General features: G+C 38.7%; 1 protein-coding gene across 7 annotated transcripts in view; it reads left to right on the forward strand.

The window, feature by feature from the left end:
• The first annotated feature begins 6,657 nt into the window (after positions 1 to 6,657).
• LOC130911866 (plakophilin-4-like) overlaps positions 6,658 to 12,513 on the forward strand; it is a 45,711-nt gene continuing 39,855 nt past the window's right edge. For 3 of the 7 annotated variants that reach the window (XM_057829478.1, XM_057829482.1, XM_057829483.1), the window contains exons 1-2: positions 6,659 to 7,136; positions 7,665 to 7,829. In XM_057829478.1, coding sequence (XP_057685461.1) covers positions 7,719 to 7,829 — 111 coding nt within the window. In that variant the 5' untranslated portion in view covers positions 6,659 to 7,136; positions 7,665 to 7,718. Of the gene's footprint in view, positions 7,137 to 7,664; positions 7,830 to 12,513 lie in introns of all 7 variants that reach the window. The other 4 variants (XM_057829480.1, XM_057829481.1, XM_057829485.1 and 1 more) reach the window with 3 other exon arrangements.

Raw genomic sequence — 12,513 nt, forward strand, 5'->3', positions numbered from 1 at the left:
AAAAAGACAATGCTGGACGTCCGCATAATTTGTTGAATCAATTTGGTCCTCGATAGCAAACAGGTTCACATCAACGTAAATAAATGATAATTAGGTACTATTGCAGCAATAACATAACAGATTAGCATGCGTTCGCTAGCATTAGCACACCATTCAAACAACCACACAACTGGCTGTAAGTGTCCGCTCGCGGGTGGAAAACACACAACAACAACAGAAAAGATGATACACGCAGGCGTTGCCTCTGTAGAGATATTTTAAAAGCATAAACAATGAACGTAGCTTCGCAGCCGTCTTTCCCTCTCGCTAACTCGCCCACTCACTCACTCACTCACTCACTCACTCACTCACTCACTCACTCACTCACTCACTCACTCACTCACTCACTCACTCACTCACTCACTCACTCACTCACTCACTCACTCACTCAGAGCTACGTAGCTGTCTGTCTTCTTCTGGTGTGCGAGCGCTCTTCTTCACGTAAACAAGTGCGAGTGCGCTCCCAGGTGGGCGTGAAAGCGCCACAAACTAAATGCATCCATTTCAATATAAAAAAAGTCAATTATACATTTGAACATACATTGCCAAAGGGAGAACGCGAACGTGGCCATAGCTATTAAGAGTTATTCAGATAACTATAGCATGCTAACAAGTTCACAAAACCATTAGTCCAAAACACCAAAATAAAATGGGAAATTTTATCATAATGTGTTAATAATTTCACACATAAGTCGCTGCTGAGTATAAGTCGCACCCCAAAGCAAAATATGAAAAAAACCGCGACTTATAGTCATTGACTGAATTGTATTGTCAAAAATAAGACACATTTGCTCCCCTGGCCAGGAAAGGGCCGTGAATGAAATGTCACCATTTTGATAGCCTAACATCTCATATGTGTCATGAATAGTCTGACCAATTTTGAGGAGCATTCAACTTACTGCCTCGGCGTAATGGTGTCAAACGTGCATGCTGTTTTTAGACAAAAATGCCATGTTGTGCAAGATTCAATCCCTAATACCCGATTTCCTGTTGGGTTTGGAATATGGGTGCAAGAGACTTTTTGGAGCAGTTTTGCACAACGTATCCACTCCCCAAATTTCATCACTCTACGTCGAAAAAAACTAATAGGACAGGCCTTTTTTAAAAATTGAAGGGGGCGCCACTGAGCCATTTTATTACATCTTTTGGCAATGTTGCTAAATTCATGAAATTTACATGAAGCCGCATGTATGTGCAAATTTAGGTGAGTTTTCGAGCATGTTCAGACCTGGAAATTGGCCATTTTGTGACAAAATGCCGAGGGTCTTTTCACTTTCCTGTTTGGGTACTGCTACATCAACGAAAACTCAATATTTTTCATCATATACCTAAAGACATGTCTTAAGGCTCCCCTGATGCAGGTTTGAGGTCAATTGATGTTTTTCACCAGGAGGAGGAGCCTTTCTCGTAAAAATGGGTGTTTCCTCTTCCCACAAGGGGGCGCCAGGCCTAATGGAAAATATTTCAATGCAGTCGTGTTCAGGTTAAGACACCTTACACGCATGCCAAATATGAAAAAGATTGGACCTTGTATCAGGAAGTTATTAAACATTTACTGAAATTGGCGCGTTGCCAAAAAAACACCCGACTTTGGTACCCCGCCCAGGTTAGGCCCGTGGACGAAAACTCACCATTTTCACAACTTAATATCTCATATGTCTCATGAAGACGTACACCAATTTTGAGGAAGATCCAACGTACTGGCTCGGCGCAATGGTCTGAAACGTGCATGCTGGTTTTCGCCCAAAATGCTATGTTTTTCAACATTCAATCCAAAATATCCGATTTCCTGTTGGGTTTGGAATATGGGTGCTGCAGACTTTTTGAAGCGTCTCTGGACAACGTATCCACTCCCCAAATTTCATCGCTCTACGTTGAAAAACATCAAAGCAAAGGGCATTTTTAAAATTTCAAGGGGGCGCCACTGAGCCATTTTTTGATTTTTTTAAAAAACGTTGCTAAATTTTCGAAATTTTCGCGAAGCCGGATGTATATGCAAATTTTGGTGAGTTTTTGAGCATGTTCAGGCCTTCAAATTGGCCATTTTCATTTGCCATGAAAAAATAATAATAATAATAATAATAATAATAATAATAATAATCCTTCGAAGAACAATAGGGCCTCGCACGCTGAGAGTGCTCGGGCCCTAATAATAATCCTTCGAAGAACAATAGGGCCTCGCACGCTGAGAGTGCTCGGGCCCTAATAATCCTTCGAAGAACAATAGGGCCTCGCACGCTGAGAGTGCTCGGGCCCTAATAATAAAGAAAAGCAGCAGGAGGTTGAGTGAGACTACGTGATCGGATCAGGACAGCTCATCTGTATTCATTTAGTTTTTTATTGAAAAAAAATCGCAATGGACTGAGGGCGTAAAGTTTGAAGCGCGAAGTAGCGGGGGATCACTGTACATGCGTCTCTACTTTAAAGAATTCTCAAGATCCGAAACTACTTCCAGAACCAATTTTGTAAGTAGATGCATGTGAAAATCAGTCAAGTATGACAAGCTAATGTTGACAATGATTCAGAAAAATGTACGTAACTATTTATAGGACCAAGTTAAACTGGCATTGGATAAAGGATATGAAGAATCTGTATAAAATACCTTTAATACAGGGCTGTCAGAACTTTGTTCTTCAAGGGCCCCTTTCAGAAAAATCAAACGATGCGAGGGCCAACTTGAAATCTTTCTACTTTAATTTGTTGAATTGAGGATTGGAATTGGGCATAAAATATCAGGTCATAAAAATGTATTTAATTTTTAACTCATTGGTTGCCATTGACGGCGGAAGACGTCCAATCCATTTTGACTGGGAGTTCTGACAGTGATCAAACGATTGCTGCCAGGCCCCCAGTCAAATTCCAGTAGACGTCTGTTGCCGTCAGTGGCAGAGAAACATAATCACTCAATGCCAGCCTTACAAATTGCAATTGATTTGATGTCGATAACTGTCAATGGCAGTGAATGAATTAAGGACTACGAGCAAGAAAATAACCCAGGGGTATAAGAATATTACTATATATAAAAATATATGGCGGTAAACACAGACAAAACTGAAAAACCAGTTTCTGCTCTTGCACCCCTCTTTAAAATAAACAGCTGTATTTTAAGCCAAAAGAACTGTTCTGTTTGATAGAACAATATGTCTATATGCTGCCATAGCAGATTCTTGGCGCATTCCCCGAACTATTTTTAACTTGTCTGTTTTACCCTGGAAACCCCCGTTTACAGACGTCGCGCAACCGTTTTTGTTTCAACCCAGCCATAAAAAGAAGGTAAGTAATTATATTTCTTATTGAAAGACATTTCTTAAAATGTCTTTCATTTTTAGCTTAGAATCATTAACTGTTGTCTAATATTGTGTTTAAAAAAAAAAAAGACTTTAAAAAAATGATTCACTCGCATATTTTAAACTTTTAAAGAAATTACGTCACAATGAGAAAAATGGCGTCTGTAAATAAGTCATGGATATCAACCTCATAACTGTGGCTTAATTTTTTTTTTTTTTTTTTTTTAATTATTACTGTCGCATTTTCCCCGTTATGTTAGATGATAAATAATCAATCCAAACAAAGAAAATCTGAAAATTTTTAAAAGGGTAAAGATATAAAAAAAGAACATCTCGACCACTCTTTTATGTCTGATTTCTGCTTTGCGACCCATGTTATATTATCATGTTTCACCCATAAAATCCCCCCAAAATCCGGCTCACTCAATGATTGACACTCAATGATACATGCTACACGGAGTTTTTGGATCGAAACAAAGACAGCATATCCAGTGACAGCAAAAAAAGTCCAAAATCATAACCAAGATAAGTAAGTTTATCACATTAGATTATTTTTTTATTTCGCTTTATTATGTGAAACCAAATACTGAAATTCTACACAGTTTCCTACATTGATTTCAATGTCAGGTTATGACGCCTGAGTTCATGAAGAGGACCTGTTTAAGGGACTAGCTGTAGTATTAAAATTGAGAAGTGCAACAGCATGTAGGCTGAATTTAAGCTTCTTGTGCAACCAGTTCAGGGTGTACCCTGCCTCTTGCCCATTGCTGGCTGGGATGGTCTCCTGCACCCCCCGCGACCCTTGTGAGGATAAGCGGTTCAGATGATGAATGAATATATAATTGCTAAGGCCAATAAAAACAGGGCTGCTGGCTGCAGTTGGCTTGCGGACGGTAGTTCAAAAAGTGCTGCACTAATGAGAAAATAAATAATGCCGATTTAATGAAAACTAGAGCATACAGAAAAAACAGGTGGCAGATTTAAAATCAGCGACCAACAATTGAATAGGATCAGTGAAAAAATTGTGCAACAGACAATGAAAAAAAATGTTGGCCAGTGTAATGTTTATGAAAAGAAATATTTCCATAGTTTAACTATAATATTTACAACAAGGCAATGAAAAATCAAAAATGATGCTACAATGCTCAAGTAGGTCGAAATCCAGCGTAGGGCTACTGCACCTTAAAACATGTTTTGTTTTCTCCTTGAGATCACTGTTGTTGTGATTTGGTCTTAACAAATAAAAGTTGATTTGATTTTATTTGATTTAGGACACATCCATAACTGAACAGTATGGACATGCAGGTGACAATGTTTTTTTTAGGTAACCTATTGTGGTTCCTCGGTTTTATTATTATTTTTATAGTTACTCTTTGTTCCGCAGCCCCTTTGAGCTCAATTTGACCCCCTTAGAATGCTTCCAAATGCACCAAAATCGGCAGGCAGGTCAAGACAGGTGCAATCTTTGATACCGTGTAAAGATAAATTCCAAATACACTATGTAGCGCCCTCTAGCAGTCATTCTTTGTCCCGCTGACGCTTTGAGCTCTACTTTGAGCCCCTCAGAATGCTTCAATACTCACCAAACTCAACAGCCAGGTGAACACTGGTGAAAACTTTGATAAAATGTTAAAAAAAAAAAAAAAAAAATCTAAATATGCGTAAATGTGTGTAGCGCCCCCTAGGAACAAAAACAAACATTACATAAACTAGTGATAAGAAAGATAAGACACAAGACGGATATATACATACAACATACTGTACATAAGTGCTGTATTTTTTTATTATAACAATAAATCCACAAATGGCATTATTAACATTCTTTCTGTTTAAGTGATCCACGGATAGTAAGACTTGTAGTTCATAAAAGATAAATGTTATAGTTACAAGTTATAGTAATTTTATATTAAAACCCCTCTTCATATTTTCGGTTTAATAAAATTTGTACAATTTTCTATCAAAAGTAGAGTTAATATAATAATAAGAAGAATAAAAATAACAATAACAAGAATTGAGTGACCAAACTCTGAGTAATGCCAGTTCACTTTGCATTGTTGTTTAGCTGTTTGAGAATAGGGCCTCATTACTACAGACTGAAGTGCTTTTCTTTTTGTGAACATTGTTTTTTTTTTGAGAAATATCAATATTATTTTTGTTGTGCTTTCACTAAATGATACTTCTGTTTGTTGTGAAGGAGTTGCAGAAGCTTATGCCAATAAACGGCGCAGCCCAAAGAACGCCAGTGTCCACTCACCTTTATAACAGATATATCTCTGTGCATATCTTACCCAAAATACAACAAGAGACACATAATTGCCACTAAAAGAAAGCAAACTTACCAAAATATGTGTGGAGCACGAAGCAACAGCATAAACGTCTCACAACTACTAATTCTCCCACTATTAGAAGGAATAACATTAGTATGGAACGGCGCTGTGCTGCCCCCAAGCGGCTGATGGTATTCTCTTCACTCTTAATGTCCATAAACGGCGTCATTGAAATCTGTTTGAGGCAATGCGAGAGCGGCTCATTCAGTGCATGCGTTAATTGCGTCAAATATTTTAACGAGATTAATTTAAAAAATTAATTAACGCCCGTTAACGCGATAATTTTGACAGCCCTTATATATATATATATATATATATATATATATATATATATATATTTTTTTTTTTTTTTAAGTTGAAAGAGGAGGGAACAACGCAAAGGTTAAAACTTAGAACGCATCAGTACTATATGAATGGGATACCATACGCGGTGCTCAGACTGCCGTTAGTAGTTAGTACTACATCCAATTTTCTATGGGTGGGCAGAGCGTGTCTGTGGGTGGGCACTGCCCCCCCACCCCCCAGTAACGCCCCTGGGCCAAACCGTAAAAAAATATCTTCTTTTTGCCAAATACCCTGCTACATGTGGACATGGCCTAAAAACCTGTACGTGATCGAATGAGACATTGCTATAAAATCCTGCATTTTTTTTTAATTGGGAAAAAAAAAAATGAAGCGAAGGATCACTGTATTTAAGATTCAATTTAGTAACTGGGGGACGGGACAAGAAGAAAATGAAATGTTGGAATTATTTGGTGTTTATTCAACCATTTTCTAGCATTATCTTTTAATTTTGCTCTCAGGACAAGGAAATTGTCTCCGGCAAGTTTTAGTATTTTGCATGTGGATTATTCCTAATTTGCATGAGTGAGATGAAAAATACCCTCCAATTCTGGAATGACCCATATCACGTCTCCTTGAAAAAAACAATTATTATTTCCCAATGTAATATCAAAAGCACTCTATCAAACGCGCGGGCGCGCGTCCCCTGCAGGCACGAATCGGCTCGCAATCGACCCTCGGATAAGAAAACAATCCATCGCCGCATGGTGACGTCACGCCGTTGATCGGTAACACTGGCTCGGCGGTTGGTGGGCGGGCGGCAGATTTTCGCGTGGACGCGCCGCCAGAGGTTGAAGTGCATACATCATTATTCATGGTTAAAACCCAAGCACACGCAGTCAGTCACACTATCGCGAGCAAACCCAATAAGGCACGGGGAGCGTGCGTCCGTATTTTTTTTTCATTTTGGAAATGCGGCCGCTGTCACGGATAAGGAGCATGAGGAGGAGGATGGATGCCTAACAGGACGGAGCGTGCCAGGTGTGGCCTGCTTCCAACAGCGACATCTGGCCGGTGAGTCGCACCGACAGCACCCGCTTTGCCAGGCGCACACCTCGGCGTGTGCAAACAAACGCGGGGAGGAAGAGGAGGAGGAGGGAGGCTCCGTTTCACCGCAGCCGCCTTCCTCGTGCCGGCCCCGGTGAGTCGGCGCCGACCTCGTCCTTGCATCGCCGGAGGACGCTCCGTCAAATAAAATGCCCTCTGTGCAGTATGCAGACACCGCTGCACATATAACAGTCAGTGCATAGATTATCATGGTTTGCGTTGCATTTCATATCGCCTTACTCGCATGCACAGCTCTGGAAAAATGAACAGACCACTGCAAGATTAAACTAACAAAAGAGCAATAAGAAGGATGGACTTTAAGGCCAATTTTTCCTGCTGCATGTCACATTTACAAGGAATGACTGTCATTTTAAGTTCTTTCAAATTTTTGCATGAAAATTGTCAGCATAAACTGATCATTTTGGTCTGTTCATTTTTCTCAGTGCTTCCTGATTTAAAATCTACATTGCATGTTTGGACATTCAATGAGGTTCAGTTCAGCCACCAATTTATTTCTGGAACGGGTCCAAGTAATTCCCAGCACAGTGGGATTATGACAAACACAAAATGGTCCCTGCTCTGTGTAAATACAAATATGACAATGTCCACACGTTCTTCACAGACGCCAGCTCAGCAGCAGCCCAACTCTGGACTCTTTAGCGCCAAGGTAGCAGAGATGGAGGAAGTGGACTCACATGCAGAAGGTCCGATGGCGAGCGGCCGTGGAAAATCATCGGACGCCAACTCAAACACCACCACCAACCTGCTGGCTTCTGTCAAAGAACAGGTGGGATGGTGACACACCTCTGCTTGTGAATTTCCTCCATGTCACTGCCTCATTAAATTTATTTGCATGTCCACGCTGCCATTTTTATCTCAGTGAAGAAGTTGCACATTGCACATAAAATTTATAAAGCAAATCCTACCGCTCCTCTCAAAATAAAACATTTTTGGGGGATGAGTCGGATCCCTATAAAACTGCTTACTATAAGGCTGACAGTTTAGTTGTTGCCTCAATAATTGGAAAAATAGATTTTCCACTGTTCCTAATTGAGGGTTTGGCACTTTTTCTGAAAAGGTAAAGATATTTGAAATGTGATTACAATTGATGATATGCTCTTCAAATTGGAGGAAATTCACAATAAAAGAGAGAAAATGGACTATGAGATGACTTTCAAAACCCATAGCAACCTTGCTTTATTCAAATGAGTAGACATCTTACCCTCATTTTGATCATTTAAGAAAAATTGGCGCTAGTATCCAACATTTAGCAGCTGATATCTGTGACATTGCGGACACCATGAGAAAACAGGTAACTTTGTGGTACAGTGGTACCTCTACTTATGAAATAATTGGTTCTGGAAGTAATTTCTTAAGAAAATTCTGTAATTAGAGACGCGTTTTCCATGTAATTGCCCTAATCCGTTCCAAGCCCCCCAAAATTCAGTCATAAATCTTAAAACTCGTAAATCTTAAAATTCCGACATAAATCTTAAAACCTACGAAAACATACAAAATTAATCGGTTCTGGAAGTAATTTCTTAAGAAAATTCTGTAAGTAGAGACGCGTTTTCCATCTAAATGCCCTAGGGCCTAATCCGTTCCAAGCCCTCCAAAATTCAGACATAAATAAATCTTAAAACTCAGACATAAATCTTAAAACTTATGAAAACTTACGAAATGTATTGGTTCTGGAAGTAATTTCTTTAAAAAATTCTGTAAGCAGGGACGCGTTTTCCATGTAAATGCCCTAATCCGTTCCAAACCCCCCAAAATTCAGACATAAATCTTAAAACTCTTAAATCTTAAAACTCAGACATAAATCTAAAAACTTAGGAAAACTTAAGAAATTACTTAACCAATTAATTTCATAAGAAAATTCTGTAAGTAGAGACGCGTTTTCCATGTAAATGCCCTAGGGCCTAATCCGTTCCAAGCCCTCCAAAATTCAGACATGAATCTTAAAACTCTTAAATCTTAAAACTCAGACATAAATCTTAAAACTTATGAAAACTTACGAAATTAATTGGTTCTGGAAGTAATTTCTTAAGAAAATTCTGTAAGTAGAGACGTGTTTCCCATGTAAATGCCCTAATCCGTTCCAAGCTCCCCAAAATTCAGACATAAATCTTAAAACTCTTAAATCTTAAAACTCAGACATAAATCTAAAAACGTACGAAAACTTACGAAATTAATTGGTTCTGGAAGTAATTTCTTAAGAAAATTCTGTAGGCAGAGACGCGTTTTCATGTAAATGCCCTAATCCATTCCAAGCCCTCCCAAATTCAGACATAAATCTTTTGTAATGCATAAAAATGCATCAAAACATGTTATAGATACATGTTACGATTAGATTATTGCACAATAAACATAAAATCTGAGCTGTGCATAATATAAAAAAACAAGAATAGAGTAAAGAATAAAAGTTAAAACCCTCATGTAAAGCTGTCAGAACACGAGGGGCGAATGAAGAGGATGCTGGGATATGCACATACACATACAGTAGAGCAGTGTTTTTCACCTTTTCTGAGTCATGGTACGTTTTTACATTCGAAACAACCAACAAGTTCAGCAACAATGTAACTGGCTTTGAGGGCTTTCTTATTTACCTTTATAGTTTTTCTCAAAAAAGTTTGCCTTTGTGAAAACACAGAAATACAGCAAACAAAATAGTCCATCAACTTGTTTTGAAGCGACAGGTGTTTAGTTTGGAGATGACATTTAAGTTTGCTTGGCACCATGGCGCTGTTTGATAGCATTCAAGAACTGCTCGGATTTCTAGCCATCAGCCACCTTGCTGTCTTTGACAATGTGTTGCAATAAAAGCGCCTGGCATCCCGGGCGTCCTCCCGGTTGTTCTGCTCGGTCGTCCGCCGCCTGGCATCCTGGACGTCCTTTCGGTCGTCTTCCGCCGGCGCCCCGGCCGTTCGTTCCGTTGAATCAGGTTGCGGGTCTTACCAAATGCGCTACTTCCCTCCAGTGGCCAGTTTTATTGCTTTAAAATTGATTTTCAGCTTTGTGTTTTGGAGCTAAGTTGAATCAGAACCCAGAGATGTCTCATGTGAAAAAAAATGTAAAAAGGAGCAAATGAGTTAATAACGGCGTCAGAGAATAACAGTGTTTCTAACGGCATGATTTTTTTCAGTCGTGAGTAATCTAATTACAGTAATTACTTTTCACATCTTTCCAACGCCGTTACCATTGCGGAGAATGGGAAGGAGCGCGTTACTACAATTTGGTTGAATGAAACGAGAGCTCTCTGATTTTGTCTCAGCTTCCTTGGAGGGCAGAGCGGGTGGGGGAAGAAGGGAAGAGGCTGGTGACGCCGTTGCAAACGCAATGATGATTGGCTAGATGGCTCAGAGCATTAGCATAGCATTAACGTTCTCATCAGCGTTAGCATTTAGCGTGGCAAGCATGGTCTTAAACTCTTGGGCAACTTTTTCTTACATACATTTTGTGACGTCCAGGTGCGTACAATTAATTGAAAATTATGTACTATTTTCTTCCTGAGTGTGCATTATCATCACCAAGTTGGCGTTGGCCTTGTCGACACTACAATAAATAATTTCTTAATCATATATGTATACTGTATTTTTTTTTTTTCACCAAAAACAGTCACATGCCCCAAACATTTCTTGAATGACGTATCCATGAACCTTGTGTGATGTTTTTTTATTCATTTATTTTTTAATATCAAAACAGCTAGAACAAAGATAGGGTTTGGGCAGGAGATTCAGAGCCTCACCTACATATTGAAAAATATATGTATAAATATATTAGGGGTGTGATGATACACACAAGTCACGGTTTAGTACGTACCCCGGTACGGGGTCACGGTTAGGTGCGGGTTCAGTACAACAGGAAACACAAACAGGCTTTTTTTTCCTCACAGCATTTGAAAGTTAAAGTTTGTATACCATTATGCTCTTATTTAGGTGAAATTAAAAAAAAAAAAGTAACTAATTACTCACAATAATGTAATTTAGTTACTAACTCAATTACTTATTGGGTAAAGTAATCAATTTTTTAAAGCAAGATTAACAGCACTGGTCTTAACATGAACATTCTGTATGTAGAGAAGTTCGTAAGTAGAGGTACCACTGTATTTTCAAGCTGTTTTCTCAATGGATGCTCATACACAACTTTAGGCTGCAAAATAATTTGAGGTTAATGTTCCTGACGTGAGAGTATATTTTGGAAATTATCATCATTATTGGCCGCAACATTATATCAAAAAAAAAAATGAAACACTGTACACACATTGCATTTAGGGGGCCTCATATATCATTTTGACATTGTCTGAGAAGCATCTAATTATGGAATGGCTTACGTTGCCACAGCTATTATTGTGCCGATTGTTGTTATCATGGGTGTAGGTTTGCATAGGGATGGTAGGGACATAAAACTAGCAACTTTTCAGGATGCTCAAATTGTCCTCACCAACTTTTAAGCAACCTTATTTGCATTATGTACAGTGTATAGGTCATTTAGACTGCCTTGCCATATGTTGTAAGGATAGAATTGACCCTACCAGTATGAAGTGAATTATTTTCATGATGTTCAGACTGAGATTTACCTCTTTTCACTTGCTGGTCCATTTTTTCCCCTCAAACGCACGTGTCATTGGCTCATGACTTGCATTTATTTAAAATGTATTGATTTATATTATACATTATTTTATTGAAAAAAATATTCTTATTTGCAGCCTATACAGACATTTTTTCAGATAATCATACATTAATCATAAAGTGAAAAGGTTTCAATTTTTGTTGAGTTTGGCTGTGCTTGTGGACAAAAGCAGTACTGTTTTAACTGAAGGAAGGCCCCATTTTTATTTATCTTTGTTATAGCCTGACTAAGAAGTTTTTTCAGTTCTATTTATTTTTTCCTGTTTATTTCAACAAATGTTGAGTGGTCTAAAGCAGGGGTCCCCAACCTTTTTTGCACCACGGAGCGGTGTGATTTGGGTCTTTTTGTCACGGACCGGTGTTCTGTCAAATTTTGCACCCTCATAAAATTTTGCTCCCAAAGCTTTTGTGGCGGTGAAAAGCCCTCTTTTATATTCAGTTGGACTCTCAATGTTATCCAACTGTGCAAAAAAAAAACAAAAAAAAACAAGTTGCATCATAAACATACATGTGCAACACGAAAATGGCGTAAATGAATGCTTAACGACACGGCGAAGTCGTTAAGTAAGGAAGTGGCGTGCAGTTGTTGTGTGCAGCTAACATGGCAGGATGTGTCTGAGGAAAACTTTTTACATGTCCGTCCATATCAAACGTACATTAATATTCCTTTCTTTAAAGAAAGTTTGTAGTGTTTACTTTGGTGTTTACATTTGCGGCAATTTTTAACGTTACGCGCATGCAAAATTTTTCAGAATACCGGTAATGTGCGGCAGAAAAACACAGGAAATATAAAATAACAAGACAGAGCTAAAAACAAATGTTAAGTGCAGGGAAAATATA

Source organism: Corythoichthys intestinalis, chromosome 2, assembly GCF_030265065.1.
Source record: "Corythoichthys intestinalis isolate RoL2023-P3 chromosome 2, ASM3026506v1, whole genome shotgun sequence".
Lineage (NCBI taxonomy): Eukaryota > Metazoa > Chordata > Actinopteri > Syngnathiformes > Syngnathidae > Corythoichthys > Corythoichthys intestinalis.